At 33.2% G+C, this 18,221-nt stretch overlaps 5 protein-coding genes across 5 annotated transcripts; 1 reads left to right on the forward strand and 4 right to left on the reverse strand.

The window, feature by feature from the left end:
• Positions 1–535: 535 nt before the first annotated feature.
• Positions 536–2,038, reverse strand: LOC128392244 (uncharacterized). The gene is made up of 3 exons (XM_053352238.1): positions 1,085–2,038; positions 869–1,024; positions 536–702 (listed from the first exon to the last, which is right to left on the reverse strand). The coding sequence occupies exons 1-3, from the start codon at positions 2,027–2,029 to the stop codon at positions 646–648; spliced, it is 1,158 nt and encodes a 385-aa protein (XP_053208213.1). The 5' UTR covers positions 2,030–2,038; the 3' UTR covers positions 536–645.
• A 502-nt stretch (positions 2,039–2,540) lies between these two features.
• Positions 2,541–9,332, reverse strand: LOC128392290 (cubilin-like). The gene is made up of 8 exons (XM_053352293.1): positions 9,123–9,332; positions 8,925–9,039; positions 5,637–8,819; positions 4,830–5,580; positions 4,360–4,755; positions 4,147–4,278; positions 3,967–4,077; positions 2,541–3,902 (listed from the first exon to the last, which is right to left on the reverse strand). The coding sequence occupies exons 1-8, from the start codon at positions 9,212–9,214 to the stop codon at positions 2,656–2,658; spliced, it is 6,027 nt and encodes a 2,008-aa protein (XP_053208268.1). The 5' UTR covers positions 9,215–9,332; the 3' UTR covers positions 2,541–2,655.
• Positions 9,333–10,239: 907 nt separating this feature from the next.
• On the forward strand, positions 10,240–11,259 carry LOC128392306 (uncharacterized). Its single transcript, XM_053352310.1, has 5 exons — positions 10,240–10,436; positions 10,499–10,635; positions 10,701–10,816; positions 10,876–10,971; positions 11,053–11,259. Exons 1-5 carry the CDS (start codon positions 10,308–10,310, stop codon positions 11,169–11,171), a joined length of 597 nt encoding a protein of 198 aa, XP_053208285.1. The 5' UTR covers positions 10,240–10,307; the 3' UTR covers positions 11,172–11,259.
• Positions 11,260–11,369: 110 nt separating this feature from the next.
• Positions 11,370–12,482, reverse strand: LOC128392498 (uncharacterized). Its single transcript, XM_053352525.1, has 2 exons — positions 11,633–12,482; positions 11,370–11,553 (listed from the first exon to the last, which is right to left on the reverse strand). Exons 1-2 carry the CDS (start codon positions 12,302–12,304, stop codon positions 11,386–11,388), a joined length of 840 nt encoding a protein of 279 aa, XP_053208500.1. The 5' UTR covers positions 12,305–12,482; the 3' UTR covers positions 11,370–11,385.
• Positions 12,483–12,672: 190 nt separating this feature from the next.
• LOC128392295 (cubilin-like) lies at positions 12,673–15,302 on the reverse strand. Its single transcript, XM_053352299.1, has 5 exons — positions 15,198–15,302; positions 14,721–15,116; positions 14,525–14,650; positions 14,340–14,441; positions 12,673–14,278 (listed from the first exon to the last, which is right to left on the reverse strand). The coding sequence occupies exons 1-5, from the start codon at positions 15,265–15,267 to the stop codon at positions 13,047–13,049; spliced, it is 1,926 nt and encodes a 641-aa protein (XP_053208274.1). The 5' UTR covers positions 15,268–15,302; the 3' UTR covers positions 12,673–13,046.
• Between the last annotated feature and the right edge of the window lie 2,919 nt (positions 15,303–18,221).

An 18,221-nucleotide genomic window follows, 5' to 3' on the forward strand; every position in this document is an offset into this window, starting at 1 on the left:
GTCGAGCGATGTATCGAAAGTTTCGTTAATTTAGTTAAATTAGTTAATTGTTCCTCAAGAGGCTTCGGACTAATTAGAAGGGGTGAATGAAATGACCCAAAAATTAAAAGGTTATCAAGAAAATTATCAAATGTTTATTTAGGTGTTCACTTAATTAGTTAGTCCAAAGTCGTTTTTAATTAAGAAATTGTTACGAGAAAAACAAACAAAGATCAAGGTGATAATGAGAAGAAAAGTCAAAGTGCCACAAATTGTAGACAGAGAAAATAGAAAGAGAGAAATTTTTGATATAAAAATAAGGTTGAATAACCACAAAGTTAGTCTGGTTTTTGATCCCGATTTTAGTTGAAATTGGTTGTGTCTGATTATCCTCATCAAAGTGAACAAAAAAATTGTAATTTGTTTTATCGAAATTGTGAAGAAATTAAAGTTTGTGTTAAGTGAAAATAAATCAATTCCAAATTTCATCATCCTCATCATCTTTACGTATTATTAACATGATAGATTTTTATTTCAATTATTCGTAATTCTTTTAATATTCATACACTATATGTATAAGTAAAGTACATGTATTTATATATTGGATACAGAATCTATTAAATTATTATTTGTTGTTACAAAAGATTTTAATTTGACTGAAAACTATCATCGTCTCAGCGCCGCAATCAGAAGTAAAAGATTTGCTGTATTTTCAAGAACTACCTGTCAATCAATTAGTAATTATTGATTAATGTTAGAACAATTATTTTTTGCATTACTTATTTAAATAAGGGATTAATTAATCTCAGGTCTAGATGAACTCTAAATCTGATTTCATAATGGTCATCGTGATGTTTCAATGAGATGATTAGATGAATAAAATACTCACCAAGATGAAATGATGAAGTGAATATTGTAAGGCACCAAATATACAGAAAAAGTGACGATTCTCAATATGTTCCAGATAATTTACTATTCGCAATTTCATACGATTTGATATATTGTGATAAAGTGCTCGTCTAATCCCAGAACAATGTTGTAATATCTTTCATTTGAAATCAAAAGGTGGATTGAAATTTATTTTTCTCAAATTCAAACAACTCACCTTTTGTTGGCCATAAGCCCCGAGAAAAAAATGAACAGATAATCCACTGAACCAGCTAATAAATCCCAAGATGATTAATGCGATTCGCAAAAATCCAGGTATTTCTACGAAGAAAACCAGGTAAAGGATAATCGATTGAGCATTAAAAGCCGCCATGAAGAATGCAGCATTATGAGAACTCCAGAAATGATATCCCTCTAGTATCTGTTTCATCTTCAATGTACTTGATTTAGTTGATTGGTAAACAATCGAGGTTAACTTTTTGATATTCTGATTATCTTTCGATGCCAATTGATTACTAAGATCAATTTTTTCGTCGGTCATTTGTTTACCGTAAAGGAAAACCTGAAATGCATAAAGTGGACCGAAATTTGCTACATTTCCAAGGATCGTAAGACCCGCTGCGGTTGTTATCATATTCCAAACAATTAGATTAACAATAAATTGCTTAGGATAAATAGAATACGATGGGAAACATAATAGAAATGCACCTAATCCGGCCCCGTAAAATAGAGACAATACAATTCGTCTAAAGTGCCGATGAAACGAAGTCGGTAAACCAGAATAAGGATGAATTTCGTTGGATAGATTCTCAAATATTATACCAACGTGGACCCATTTCTGTAATTTGGGAGTGTATTGTGATCTAAGTAAATTTAAAGTACCCAAAAATCCAGCAAAATACCAGCCAAAGTAAATCAAAGTTAATTGTTTCTTACTTGGACCAGCGACCAGAGTAATATCACCAATGAAATATGATAAACTGTTGACTTCATTGAGAATCAATTGGATTGTTAACTTGATGAAATGAGAGATACAAATGAAAAACGAAAGCGCATAAAACCAAGGATTGGCCTTACATTTACGTCGGGTCAGGTAGTTAAGGTCAACTAGTTGATTGTTCAGGTAACGACGAAAACCGGGATAACTTTTTAATTTGCTCATAACGATCAGTAAGTGACAAATGTTCAAAGAAAAATAAACGAGTCTTTTTAAATAACTTGTATCAATGCGCGTTCATTAATCAAAATTTTTCTTTGATTCTTTTACTTTGATTGTAATTAGTCAACATGCAGTAAAATTTTGAATATTGATCGATAATTTGATTTACTTGAATAGAGTAACATCCCTTCAGAGTTACTAACATGCTCTGAGATTTTCCCATGTCAATCTTGATCTTTTATTATCAATCGATTTCAGTTCCTTTTCAATAAACGATTAAATCTGTTGATTGCATGAACATTTGATATTAATTTTGTTCAATTCTCGTGTCATTTTACTTGAAAAGTAGTGCAATCAACTTTAAGATCAATTCACGATTTTCCAAGGTACTATGGTCGCAGAATTGCTAATTATCATGCCAATTCTCCGTCGATTGAACTGTTCAATAGATTTGGTGAATCTTAAGCTCTAAGGATCATCAATCAATCATGTCAATTTGATTGAGTGATTAATAACAATTTAGAACTTTTTATTCTTAAATTAAGAGACTATTAACAGTGATCATTGATTGCTTGGAGTTTATTATGATTAAAGGTTGGAAATGAAAAGTTTCGGAGAAAAAATCACACTCAAGGTGAACTTGTTAAATTTGCTGGAACGATTTGATAATCAAATTTGAATCCTTTACTGATAACAAACTGGACTGAATTTGCGATTATCTTCAAGTTCCCCTGGGAGGTTATTCGTTTAGGCTCATTTACACAACAATATCTTTCTACTTGATGAATTCCCGTTAGTTCATTTTTCGTGTAAACATCTACATGTAGATAGTTTTCATCACACTCAAGCTCGCTACCTAAACTGAAAAACTCAAACTGGATGTTTATCATATCGTCTGGTTCTTGTCCTTTAAATGTCCATTCGCAGTAATCGATACTATAAGAATCAGGATAACCATTACTTTGTATTGTACCTTTTCCTCTTTTATCGATAGTCGATCGACAATATTTCGTAGAATAATATTTGAATCCATCACCCAGGCGATCATCTCCATCAGAATGGAATATAAGTTTTGCTTTATTCTCTTTGAAGATTATCGATCCTGGTGAATTGTACCCACAATATCGACCGAAATGATGCCAAGAGTTGTTTCTCCATTCATCGATATCGAGATAATCTTTAGAACAATTAACTGAGTTTTCAATATCGAAACGATTGACAAAAGTCAAGTTCAGTTGGGACATGGGATCGACTTCTAATATTTCTTCACAGTGTTGATTAGGCTTGTATGAAGTAGGGGGGTCGTAGGAATTGGCCCAAGTGGCCTTATACTGATCACAAGAAGGAATATTATTTTCATTCTTAATAGATTTTATATTTAACGAAAATCCTTTACTTGTTGTATCTCCATCACTTCTGAATACGATTGAGATTCCGCTGTGAGCCTTAATGAACGGTGGTTTGTCCTTTGAACAATATCGACCAATTTTAGTCGTTTTTTTACTATTAAACTCATAAATCTCCACATAATCTTTTGAACAATCGGCTTCTAGTTCGAACTCTTCAAACACGAGTTCTACAACAGGATTAGTTTCTTCAAGAACATCAAACGACCAGACACAAACAGTATCGATCGGATAGTTTTCATTAGGCCAACCTGGTGATGTTATATTACTTTCGTTCGCTTTCAATGACCCACCACATTTACTGATATGATAAGTGGCCTCGAAACCGCGATAACCTCGAGTCCGATTGAAAGTAGCAGTTAAGAGACTAAAATAGGCAATTGAAATGGGGGAAATAGCTGTTATCGCCTTAGAACTATTTCCACAAAATTCAAGATTCTCGATTGATACCAATTCATTATAAGGCGAAGCTAAAACAAAAGTTTTGATTTAACTAATGAATAATTAATAAGTTAATTACGATCGAAGACAAACCTTTGGGGAGTCCAAGTGTTATTTTTCCATCAGAACAAATTGAATCGTTTTCAGCTGATCCCAAGACCTCAATCTTTTCAAATGATATCCAAGGAGTAATCTGCTTTTTCACTAGCATTCAAAGAAAAGCCAAATATTAGAAATAAATAAAGTTACTCTCGATGTTTTGTATCAACTCACAGCCAAACACATTGTCTTCATCTGTTTCGATCTCAATATACCAAACACATGAGATCCTCGAATCATCAATAGGTTGGGAAAAGTTTGTCGAAATGATCGAAGTTGAATTTGAGTCAATTCTGCCACCGCATTCTGAATTATATCAAATATCAGGTAAGATAGATCAAATTGTTGCTTAAAATAATCTATAATTGAGCTTTCGATTAACTTTACCTGTTGCTTTTTCCTTACTGTATTCAGCTCTAAAACCTTGACCGGCATCTAGGCCAGAATAAGTTTCGAAGTAAACAATTAATACATTATTAGGAGACTTAATCACATAATTAGTATACTTCGATTCACAAGGAAGTGTAATATTTTTTGATGTCATTTCCAATTTGAAAAAGTCCTTTGAGTCCATCAGTATATTTGGATTATAATCAATTTGAAGTTTATTTCGACATAAATTATCAGCTGATTTTAAGTTGTAATGGGTGAAGTTAAGAACGATTCTTTCATCAGGAGTTTCCATGAAAATATAAGTACAGTTTCGAGGCCCTGGATAGATTTTAGGGAATCGAGGAGAACTAATAACTCCTGTGTCTTCAGTGACAAGTACATTACAGTCATCTAGGTAGCACCAGGAAAACAAAAGAAAGTAATTGAATAAGAAACTGAAACAATAGCGAGAGCAATAAACTCACCGTCTTTACCATAAGTCAACCAAATCTTGAAGCCTTTACCAGCGATCTCTGAATCTGATTTGAAGACCATGAATAGATGATTAGTTTGAGGACTTATAGTATCTTCCTCGGTATAATTTCTTGTGCCACAAACTTTAGTGAGGAGGTCACCTGATTGGCCGTATTCATAAATTGCTAAGTAATCACCGGAACTACAATTGTCATTTGAAGGTAAATCGACTGATTCCAATTGATAAGCCACAATTTGAGATATTTTTTCTGAGTAAATGTTATAATTACAGGTAAGGTTAGCACCATACGGTTCGGGATAAGAAGGACTTTTAACTAATATGTATCTATTGGCAACAAAATTACCACCACAAACATGAAGATGCACTGTTGCCTTGAATGAACTTGAACCAGCTCCTCCTTTGGTGACGAAATGAATGTCCATACGATTATCTGATGTAACGACACTTGTTGTTCGAGCTATTGGACAGAATCGCCCAAGTTTAGGTAGTACATTCGATGGACCGTCATAAATGTCAACGTAAGTTGTATTCAAATCACACTTTTTATCGTGATCCGGTATATCGAAGTCAATTCTTATGACTTTATCAATCGGAACTTTGATGACCCAATCACACGTAAAATATTCATCAGGTGGATTAGGGTATCCAGGAAGCTGAATTATGGCCGATGGATTTGATTCATTTAGTTCCACATGATACTTACATGGAGCTGATACTTGTCGATACGATAAAGAAAATTCCTGCAGAAGATAAAGTAGATTCGTGAAATGAGCTATTCAGTGTTTAGGTTACTTACAAACTGTTCGGATGCAGGAACATAAGTTGATATAAAAAATTGATTCGAATCGGATATTATTTTTTTAGGTAAATTAGACCCACAATAGTGTCCAATGAATCGAGAGTTAGGGAAGTTACCATTGCGAATACTTAAATAACCATTAGCACAATGATTATCAGACGAACCCAAGTTAAAAGATTTGAATTTAAGTTCGACTCGTTGACCTTTTAGTACAATGATTGCCCATGAACAAGTTTCGAATGGTCCAAGTAAAGACGAATCGATATTACCCGTTGGTCCATAGAATGTACCACCACAAATCGGTCTCACTGTTATATTGAACCCTTTTAGATTGGTTGATAAGCCGCCGTAGTTGAAGAATGAGATCAACGATTGATTACCATGGAGAGTGAATAGTTTTTCGTTTGAGTCGCAAATTATTCTATTGATTTTCCAATCTTTTTCATGGTCAAAACTGTAATCGTAAAAAGAGACTCTATTTTTGGAACATTTTTCGTCTGAGTGTAACTTAATATCCATCTCATTAATTTTGACTTGTAACTGAGTCCCCATAGGACTCGAAATGGTCCAACTACAACTCAAATCATTCGGGTAAGAACTTGAGAGTAAAGTCAAGTTTTGATTAAGTTTAAGACTCGCAGTATATTTACACAGATAGTTAGGATCATCAATAAGCGGAAATGGAATATTCTCACTGACCGATGTCCAACTCAACAAGAATCTAGAAATGTAAAAGTTAGGCTTGAAATGGACATAGGCGATTGAAGAAGTTGTATAAATTGGAAGGTCACCAGTACGATAACCACAAAACTGACCGAGAATCGAACTGTTCACTGACGGACCATCATAAATCGTGACACTTGAATTAGTACATGAGCTGTCAAACGAATCATCGAGAATATCAATTGATTCCAATTTGAACTTAATCTTATTAAAGTCACTGGTCTTAATTGTCCAACTTTGATTGTTTTCCGATGAAAATAATCTTGGATAAGCAAACGATCCAATTTTACCTGAATCAGAGTTAATTTTCACATCTTTGATTGTTTTGTATGAAGCTTTGAATCCAGAAGCTGAACCATTAGCATGAGATTTAAATCTAATCCATAAACTTGGATAATATTGAGTCGAGTTTAATTGAGGTAAATTTGATCCACAAAATCGGCCAATGAGTTTACCTGATTCATTTTCTTCTCGAATCTCCAAATGATCCAAAGCACAGAATTGATCATATTGAATATCAAATGAGTGAAACTTCAAAAAGATAAAATTACCTGGAGCAAGATTAATTTTCCAAACACAAGTTCGAGAAGGAGGATAATCATTCGGATATCCTGGTGAACTAAATGTTCCTTCCCAACTATTTAGCTCAGATGAACAATTATCCAAATCTCTAAAATGCGTGAACTTGAAGATAACATCACCTTTAGTGTGAATATGAAACGGTGCTCCATAAATACGAGGTAATGGGAGATCCGAGTCATTGTATCGAACTACTTGTGTTGAGCCATTCGATGTTTCTTCGTGTATCTCCAAGTAACTTTCCAAGTTGGACTTAATTGCGAGATCAACAAAATGAAAATATGTTCTATCAGAAGAATTATCAGATTTGAAATGGTAGCTACATGATGAGCCGCCATTCGTTGTCGCTGGATAATGTAAACTAGTGAAAGGTAACGGATAAGGGAATATGTACCGCGATAAATCACAGTTCATAAAGTAATTGGCCTTAAATCCTCTTCCGTTGTGCTGACTCTTTGAATAGTAATCAACATAAATCGTGTTACTGGAATCTGATTGGATCGGATGCGTTGGAAAAGAGTGACCACAAAATCGAGCGAGTTCCTTTTTTTTAGGAGTCAAAAATCTTAGATAATAATCAGTACAGTTGATTGACCAGGGAATATCCAGATCTTCAATTATGACTGCAACATAAGCTTCATCATTAGAAAGTGCCCATCGACATGAGCTCTGTTCAACAAAACGGTTTGGATAATTAGGTGAAGCAATCGAGCCTTTGATTGTATGGTAACTGAAGTCACATCGATTACTTTTTACGGCTTTGTAGTTCAATCTGAATCCTTTTCCATTGAAATTTTCATCGACTTCCAAAAATATTGTTGCTTCATTTCTGATCGTTGAAATTTGTAGTGGCACATAAAGGTTACCTGAAAGGTTCAAAAGGCGATGTGACCTTGTATTCGGTCCATCGAATATTTGTAAAGAGTCATTTCTTTCGATTTGATATTCGTAAATGTACATTTCGATCTTATGACCTGGTTTACCATGAATAGTCCACAGACAAATGAGTCCATTTGGATAAGAATCGGGATAATTAGGAGAAACCAATTCACCTTCACTTCCATAAATGTCACCACCACATCCAACTGGTTTCCACTCTAATCGGAAATATAATTGATGATCAGGATTAAGATTAACAAAGTCAATTTGTACTTGATTATCAGTGATAAAAACTGGATCCAAATCTGTGACATCAATTGATTGACAAAATGTTTTAGTTGTCTGATTATCGATGAATGATAAGTAACTTGTTGAACATGAAGATGAATCAGAGGATTTAAACTTCTCAATAACCAAACTTATATTGTTTCCTTTTGGTACTTTAATTGTCCAAGAGCAATTAAGACTCTTTGAGCTCTGGTTGATTGGACTCTCTATTGATCCACTTATGTCTTCAATGAAATTATTACAATCAGTTTCATAAGAAAATTTAAAACCTTTGACATAATCTGTTGATTCATTTGTGATCAACTTGATTGTCAACTCGTTGCCTCTTGAAGTAATCAAATTATTATCAAGTTGTTTCTGATTACAAGCAACTAATAGTTGAGAGTCTTGATCAGTTGGTCCATCGTAAATGATTAACACATTTTGAGTACAATTAAGAGAAGAATCTAATTCCAAATCAATTAGATTAACAACCAAACGAGATCCATCTGATGTTTTAATCTTCCAAAGACATTCACTAGAGACATTGAATGGATGAGGATAATTTGGTGAGGTCACAATTCCATTTGCCGAATTCAAGACACCACCACACTGAACATTAGATTTATCATCAGCTACAGTATCAGAATAAATTTGACTTGATTTAATTTTACGTTCATCACGACAAGAAGATCCATCGAGACTCGAATCACATGAGCCATTTTTTAGCTTCTTTAACATTTGTAAAATTGAAAACGAAAATTGTAAATTTGTTGATTGAATTTAATTGCTGACAGTTTATTCATGTATTAATATATAAATTTATCTATTACTCACATTTTTTGTCTTAAGTTTAGATATCTCACGAAAAAACTCGAATGGGTTTGGACTATTTAGAAACCTTAATGTCGAGTTAGTCAAACTTTCATCGCATCGTTCAATTTGTTTACACCTTAATCAGAGAAATCAAAAGTGAAATTAAGATATGTAACTCCTATGAGATGACCTAGAAAAGAGCATAAAATTTTCACTCACCTTAATTTTTGGAAATATGATGAAGACTGTACATGGAACAGGAAGAGTAAAAGCAGCACAGGAACTATTAGAATACCGCGAATTGTAGCCATGTGTTATTACAGCGGAATAGCAACTCGATCAATCCTTCTCAAAAGCTTTTCGGTAAACAAAAGTATCGATGAATAAATAAGTAAATAAAAAGCTGAAACTCTTTCATAAAACTTGATTATATGTTTTCAATTTCAATAAAATTCATTTGAGTTTAACCTTGAAATTAATCTGAATCTTATTCAGGGTTGGTTAAGATCCTAGAATTAACTTTCACAATCAATCACCAGTTGCTTATGCATCAGATTGATTTTTATATAAGTCAATCATCATAAATCTCTGGTTGTTTTAGTTAAAAAAAGTGATTGAACTTAAAAAAGTTACGTAATTGGTAAGTTTCATGAGAGTAATTGAAACATTCAAATCAATTTAATTTTCCATCAGATTAATCAGCAATTAACCAGTTCCATGGTTTATATTATATCGATTTTCTTTTAATTTAACTTTTAGGCTGATGAATAATTCTAAATAATCGTTTTATCATAACCACATAGTAATTCTAATAAACAAATCTAAAAAATACTAAATTCTCTCAGCTGATTTATCCGTTCCAGAATTAATGGACGAATATTCATTCGTAACAATCATCCGCCTGACAGTTGCAAGAACATTGTTGATAGAAGAACAATAGATTATTATTTCTACAAAGACAATCAATTGTTAACTAGTTAGAAATGGAAAAACAATAATTTCTATCATTACCGACACTAAGATTGACAGTTACATTTATTCATGTCATTAAAAATTGATTGTAATTTGGGTACAATTTTGGAACATTATAAACAAATTTACATCTGTTGTTTTCATGATTACAAATTTTTTCAGATTAGTTGAATTTTTGTCACAATTTACTAATCACATTGACACTTTTTGCTATTTTATTGACAGAATTTTATCCAATTAAGGATAAACAATCAATCGAGAACAATGATAATCATTCTGTTGCAAAAAAGGTGTTGATTACAATCACATGTAATAATTGATAACAATAATAATCGACACTGGTTAGTATTTAAGTAAATTATAATTCCAAAAAACAAATCAGAAAAATCCAAAGTGTTTAACTAATACAATCAACTCATCGAACTGCTCAAAATGAAATCAATCTTATTCGTTGCTTGTGCTTCACTTTTAATTGCTTCTGCAATCGGTGTAACAATCAAAGGTGACTCTTGTCCTACTCCAGCAGTTCCTGAAGGAATCAGTTACTGGTACTTTAGCTATGTAAGTTGTTTGAATGAATATAATTTAAAATTCGTATTCTAAACTAAATTAACAATCAATAGTTCACCAAAATCCAAGGTTGGTATGAAATTGGTCGAACTGATGAGACTAAACCACACACTACCCGAAACACCATTGAAATCGGTCACTTTTACCCAGGAAAAGTTTACATCTTGACCAAGGGTCAATCTAAAGACTTGTAAGTAATATTTGATTGCTCCTAAAAATCGTAACGATAATAATCAAGTTTTATATCGTCGCTAGTGAGGAGTTATCACAGTGGGATCAAAAGGTTGACTTGATTGTCGGTAATTTCTCTGGTGGATCTTACTATGATGTAATTGAAGATGATGAACCAGTTTCATTCAACATTAACCAAGGTAATTTTCAATAGATTTTAATCCGATGAATAAGATTAATCAACTCATTAATTAATTAGATGGTAAACTAGCCACTTTCTGGATGCCCTACTACTCCGATGACCGAACCGCTGTCTTGGCCAGTTGTGCATCAAATGGTGACGGAACTCTTGATGGTTAGTTAAACGGTTTTTTTGTGCTAATTGTGGACACTTCAAGTCATTTATAATTGTTTTTCTCTCTTTATCAATCAATAGTTAAAGCTTGGTATGTTTCTCGAGCTAAATTATTCAAGATTCCAAGTGAAATCCAAGAAATTGCCAAATCATTGACTGGTAAAAATCTTTCTCTAACTTGCCAAGGAGATTTCTGTTAATTAATGAACGCTGGTATTTAATAGATCAGAATTTATTGTTTAATTGTGAATAATAATAAACTTTAATTCAGCATTGATTGAAAAAAAAGTTGGTTTTCGCATTTTTTACCTTCCATTTATTGGAGAGTTGAAATTATCAGAAGGAGATTTGCAGCGTTTTCTAGGACTACCTGTATACGGAAATAAATTGAATCAATGTGTGGTCATTAATATTTCAGAGTCTTACCAAGAGAAAATGATCTAATGAATAATTTAATGATCCAAATATACAGAAAAAATATCGGCTCTCAATATGTTCCAAGTAATTAACTAGTTGAACCTTCATTTGATTAGAGATATTCAGATAAAGTGTCCGCTTCAATTGACATCGATGTTGATCAATCTTTCAAGTAAGAGTAAATAAGGTCACCAACGATTTCGAAAAAGTATCAATTGTTTAAACTATCGTTTTATATGCTCACCTTTCGTTGACCATAAGTTCCCAGAAAAAAATGTACCGATAATCCACTTAGCCAATTGATAAAGCCTAAAAGGATCATTGCTAATCTCAGAAATTGAGGAATATCAACAAAAAAGATTATGTAAAGTACAATAGATTGAGCCATGAACGTAGCAAAGAATATTGATTGATTAAAATGGATCCAGAAATGGTAACCTTCAATCAACTCTTTCATAATGGAAATACTTGACTGCACTGAGTAATTAACGAGCGATGTTAATTGTTCACTCGGATAGTTAGTTAGTGTGTAATTTAGACGGTCGGTTAAGTTATTCTTTTGATCAGTCATTTTTTTAGCAAAAATATATACCTGGAAGGCATAAAGTGGCCCAAAATTAGCACCATAACCAACAACCACGAGACCGAGAGCAATATTGATGGGTAACCAGTTCCATAGGTATACGAGAAAATTTTGAGGATAAATGAGAAATGAAGGCAAAGCTAAAAATGTTACAACAACACTCGCCGAGTAAAAAACTGTTAGATTAAATCGTATGAAAAACTTATGAAGAATCGTTGGTAACCCTGAAATCGGATGGATCCTTGTCGATAAATGTTCAAAGACTACACCAATATTTGTCCATTTCTGTAATCGCGGTGTATACTGAGAACGATATAAAGTCAGAATACACATAAAAGTCCCAAATACCCAACTTAGAAAGATGAGCGAAAGATGTTTCTTGGTTTTACCTGCAGGTATCGTCAGATCGGCGATGATATAAGAAACATTGGTGACTTCACTTTGGAAAATGATGAAGAGCACGCGAAAATAGTTGACGATGACCAAGAGAAAGACCAAATAGAATAGCCAACTACTATGATTTCTTGAGACTTCATCAGGTTCTAAATATGCAAGATACACGATTTGATATTTTAGATAACGATGGAAACTTGGATAACTTAATTGTTTACTTTTCGCCATTCGTAATGTTCACTCGAGTTAATTACGATTGAAATAAATTCACAAAATTTAATGTAAGAAATGATTAATCACATTAGAATATTGATTGAACTTTAATTCAAACTAAATGACATCTAAAGCAAATGAACATTAAAATTAATGAAAAAGTTTCATTATCAAAAAGATTTCATATAATAAACAAATAATCATACGATTCAGATCAATAAATCATAAATCATAAGGAATAATTAAGTTTTTAGAATACAATATTTTCAAAGTTAGTTGATGATTTGATAATCAAAACTGAATCTCCATCAATGTCTTTCTTTGTTTACGTTTGATATTATTTTAATTACGATTAGAATAAAAAGTTAACTTGCTTTTACTAAGAAAATTACAGTTAAATCACTCCGAGTGGATTACAATCTCATTTGGCGATTAAGAACGAAAAGTTTCAAAGAAAAAAAATGGACACTCAAGATGAACTTGGTGAATTCGCTGGAATGATTTGGTAATCAAATTTAACTCCTTTACTAGAACTGTAGTTGAGCGAATTCACGATTATCTTCAAATGTCCTTGAGAGGTTATAAATTGGGGTTCATTTCCATTACAATATCTTTCAACCAGATCGATTCCTGTTGATTGATTTTTCGTGTAGATATCTAAGTGACTTTGTTCACATCGATAGTCGTCTCCTAAATGGCAAAACTCAAACTCGACGTTTATCACATCATCTGGTTCTTGTCCCTTGAATGTCCACTCACAGTAATCGACATCATTGGAATCAGGATAACTTTGAATTGTTCCCTTTCCTCTTTTATCAATTGTCAATCGACAATATTTTGTAACAATATATTCGAATCCATCTCCACGACGATCATCTCCGTCTGAATGGAACATAAGTTTGGCTTTATTTTCCTTGAAGATGATCGACCCTGGTGAATTGTATCCACAGTATCGACCGAAATGATGCCAAGAGTTGTTTGCCCATTCATCTATATCGAGATAATCTTTAGAACAATTAACTGAGTTTTCAATATCGAAACGATTGACAAAAGTCAAGTTCAGTTGGGACATAGGATCGACTTCTAATACTTCTTCACAGTGTTGATTAGGCTTGTAAGGATTAGGATAGTTCGAATCAGGCGAATGCTTTTTGTAGCCAAAACAAGAAGGAATATAATTCTCATTCTTAATAGGTTTTATGTTTAACGAAAATCCTTTACTTGTTGTATCTCCATCACTTCTGAATACAATTGAGATTCCATTCTGAGTCTGAATGAACGGTGGTTTGTCCTTTGAACAATATCGACCGATTTTAGTCGTTTTTTTACTATTAAACTCATAAATCTCCACATAATCTTTTGAACAATCGTCTTCTAGTTCGAAATCTTCAAACACGAGTTCTACAACATGATTAGTCTCTTCAAGAACATCAGACGACCAGACACAAACAGTATCGATCGGATAATTTTCATTAGGCCAGCCTGGTGATGTTATATTACTTTCTTTCGCTTTCAATGTTCCACCACATTTACTGATATGATAAGTGGCCTCGAAACCGCGATAACCTCGAGTCCGATTGAAAGTAGCAGTTAAGAGAACAAAATATGCGATTGAAATCGGGGAAATAGCCGTTACCACTTCAGAACTGTTTCCACAAAATTCAAGATTCTCGATGGATATCATATGATGGTAAGGCGAAGCTGAAATTAAAGTTCTGTTTTACTAAATACTTAAAACTATTAATTAAGATGGAGAACCGACCTTTAGGAATTCCAAGTGTTATTTTTCCATCAGAACAAATTGAATCGTTTTCAGCTGATCCCAAGACCTCAATTTTCTCGAATGATATCCAAGGGGTACTTACTGTGGGCAAAGCACAAGTGAAAGTATTAGAAATAAATCGAAACGAAATCTCAATATTTTGTATTCGACCGTCCAAAAATTACCTTTTGAATCTATTATTATTTCGCTGTCAATATACCAAGCACATGAGATCCTCGAATCATCAATAGGCTGGGAAAAGTTTGCCGAAATTATTGAAGGTGAAGCTGCGTCAATTCTGCCACCACATTCTAAATTATTGAATAGATAAATTGATAATTAATGGAAAGGTCTGTGCTTTAGACAGTCGCGTAATATTACTTGTTTGTTTTTCTTTACTGTATTCAGCTCTGAAACCTTGACCGGCATCTAGGCCAGAATAAGTTTCGAAGTAAACAATTAATACGTTATTTGGAGATTCTATCACATAATTAGTAGACTTCGATTCACAAGGAAGTGTAATATTTTTTGGTGTCATTTCCAATCTGAAGAGCTCCTTTGAGTCCATCAGTATATTTGGATTATAATCAATCTGAAGTTTGTTTCGACATAAATTATCAGCTGATTTTAAGTTGTAATGTGTGAAGTTGAGACTGATGCTTTTGTCAGGGGTTTCCATGAAGATATAAGTACAACGGCGCGGACCTGGATAGGTGTTAGGGAATCGAGGAGACCTAATAACTCCTGTGTCTTCAGTGAGATATACATCACAGCCAACTTGATGATATCAGAAAAACAAACAAAAAGGAAAATAATTAGAATGCTGGAAACTAAAACGCAAGATAGCAATAAACTTACGTTCATCATAATAATCGAAAACAATTTCGAAACCTTTACCAGAGATCTCTGAATCTGACCTGAAAACCATGAATAGTTGATTGGTTTGTGGTTTTTTAATTTTTCTTGCAGAGTAGTAGTGAAAGTACACAAGATAGCGCAGTCATTCACCCCATGCGACACATCAATGAATAGATATTTTTTCAATGATTTAATCAGATCATTCAGTATCATCATGTGACACATCATTCGAATGGTAATTTAATGGAGAATTTTTTTAATTGATTGATTATTAATTTTAATTGATAGATTTTTTCCTTTTCACCTACACCTTTTTAATTAAGATATTTAATTAATCAAAATGAACATTAAAATTAATTTCGCTCCCAATATCTAACCAAATCATGATCATCATTATTTAAATTTCTGATATTTCGTATTTGACGAAAGTTTGCATAAATAACTCTTATTGGTAGAGTTATTCTTAACATTCGAGGAAAGTCGGCTGTTAATTCTACTAAATTAATGAAGAACCTTATGTACGACCCTGAATAACCCAACCGATGAACCATTTGATCTGTCCACGCTGTCCTGGTGGTATTTGATTGATTTCGATTTCTTCGAAGAAATTCTCCAAGCCTAACTCCCATTATAATTGATTGGCTTTCTCTTCGATTGTTCCTTAATTCAGTGCAAACTTGAGAAGCCTCAGCTAATGTCCTTATTGGAATAATAACAACAGGGTCAACATGATTGAGTATGGATTGTCGCATTCTCGAAAAGATCAATCTTCGTGACCCAATACGATTGGTTCCTCGATGATTATGGTTCACATCATCATCATTATCATCATCACCACTAGATGCTGAAGATCCAGCTTGAGGTAAAGGGTTAACTGGGTCATTGGTTGAAGACACTCTGTCATCTTGTATATCCCAATCCATCATAACTTCGTCGTCTGAACCATTTTGTCTTAAAGGAACTAACCTTTGCCCATTAGCTGCGTTCAAGAATAATCGTCTTTCGGCCATAGTGTCCTGTCCAAATCCATAAAACAACATAGCACACGTTTCAATGACCAATGACCTGGCCGCTTCCCGCTGATCGATTGCAACCATTAAAATTAAACGATAAAAAACAGAGGCGATACGGGCAGCGACAAATGGTGATAAATTGATGCGTGACATTTTTGAACTAGATAAAAGATTATTCACAAAGGTCAAATAACGGTAAATAAAACAGAACGATGTAAAATTTTCAAACTTTCTGACTCCACCCACATGCGTTTCAGAGTGCGCATTGAATCTGCCAACATGTCAGTTTTTGTATTCGTTATATACCGGTACTGGTTTGGGTCAAAAATTTTTTAAAATATACATGACGTTTATATACATTGTCTCTGTAAAAAAATTACATAGAGAAGCACTTTTTTTCTAACTTTGTCAAAATCGACATTTCTCATCCGATTTGAAAGTGTTGTATATGTCCTGACTCAGTTTTTTACGAGGATTCCAAAAATATCCTCCGCGTAAATTTATCTCATTCCGTTCGAAAGATATGAAAATTGACTATGGAGCACAAAGTCAACTTCGTCATTCTTGGTCCAATTGTGAAAAGAAGACTATCGTTGGATTCGTCTTGAAGAGACGAGTTCAAAAATGTATAAGATATCCATGTAACTCTAACCGTTCAAAAAATAGCAAAATTGACTTTTGATCACTAAAAATCACTCATTTTATCATTAATTGTTACCAATAGGTGGCAGCAGCTACTACAGCTAGTATGTGTAATATTAATATAATATTAAATCCTTTATTCCTTATCCGATTGAAAAACGGATTTCACCGTTGGATTTGTCTGCTGCTGACAAATCAGAATATGTACTCGATTTTTCTCTAGGAGCAAAAATAGCGTCGTTATCAAGATGGGTGAGTTTGCGACTGAGAAAACATTGTTAAATTTTTTTACACATGATCCAATGAAAGAAAAAATTGTTGTTTCATCGCACTATAACCAGTTTTTTATGCTCTTTTCAAAAATATATTGCACATTCAGATCTGACCATTTTTTTAAAGGGAAACCACGTGACCCATGTAAAACTTTGAAAAATTTTAGCCCCTAAACAATATGTGTTATACAATCGTGCAATAGCACATCTTAATAGGCGTAAAATTCTCTACAAGTAAATATATTTAATATTGGAGAAACACGTTACCTTCTATGTGTTATCAGCCGTTATTAGTTCTAACCGTTTTCAATTGATTTTGGCCCTTATTACTAGGAATATTGATGTTTCTCCGAAAAACACAGTGTGAACACATCAAACCCTTTATAGACTAACAATTGAACATGAAAAAAAAAATTGATAACGTTATCAATTTCCACGTGTAATAGGTTCCAATGCATGTAGATGTATACAACTTCATTACATTGTAGCATAGAGTTGATTCTAATAGTTATGATTGAACTTTATGTTTTATATGTGATAGACTACACTTACTGAGGAACAAGGAAAAGGTAGTTGACAAGTGTTAAAGACCGCGATGACCATTAACATCAATATTCCGTTAACATCAAGGAAAAACCACAAACAATTCACGTTTTTTAGCTTAAGGATATTTATGATTTATGATTGGTCAAAAGTTCAAAAAGTCAAGGATTATTTGATCATCAATCAAATAGTTCATCACGATTTCAATTAATTTAGTGGAGTAAAGGCTGTATTTTATTGCTCTCTTTTATTTAAACTTTCCTCAATCATAATCGTAGCTTTAACAATACTAACATTTTCAATTACTTCCTCAAACGAAAGTATAAAAACAAAGCAAGAAAGAGAGAAAATTATCAGTTCAGTTCCAGTCTTTCCACAATTCACTTCGACATCATTTGGCCATCTCATCATCATCAGTCTTATCTTCTGTTATATTTTTATTTACTGTTTTTTTTCTATTCACCCGTTGATTCATTCATTTTTATCAGTTTTCTTTTGTTCATTGGAATCTTGTTTGAATCTTGTTGGAATCTTGTTTAATCTCTTGGTCATCT

The sequence above is a fragment of the Panonychus citri genome, unplaced genomic scaffold, assembly GCF_014898815.1.
Source record: "Panonychus citri isolate SS breed McGregor unplaced genomic scaffold, ASM1489881v1 Contig00136, whole genome shotgun sequence".
Lineage (NCBI taxonomy): Eukaryota > Metazoa > Arthropoda > Arachnida > Trombidiformes > Tetranychidae > Panonychus > Panonychus citri.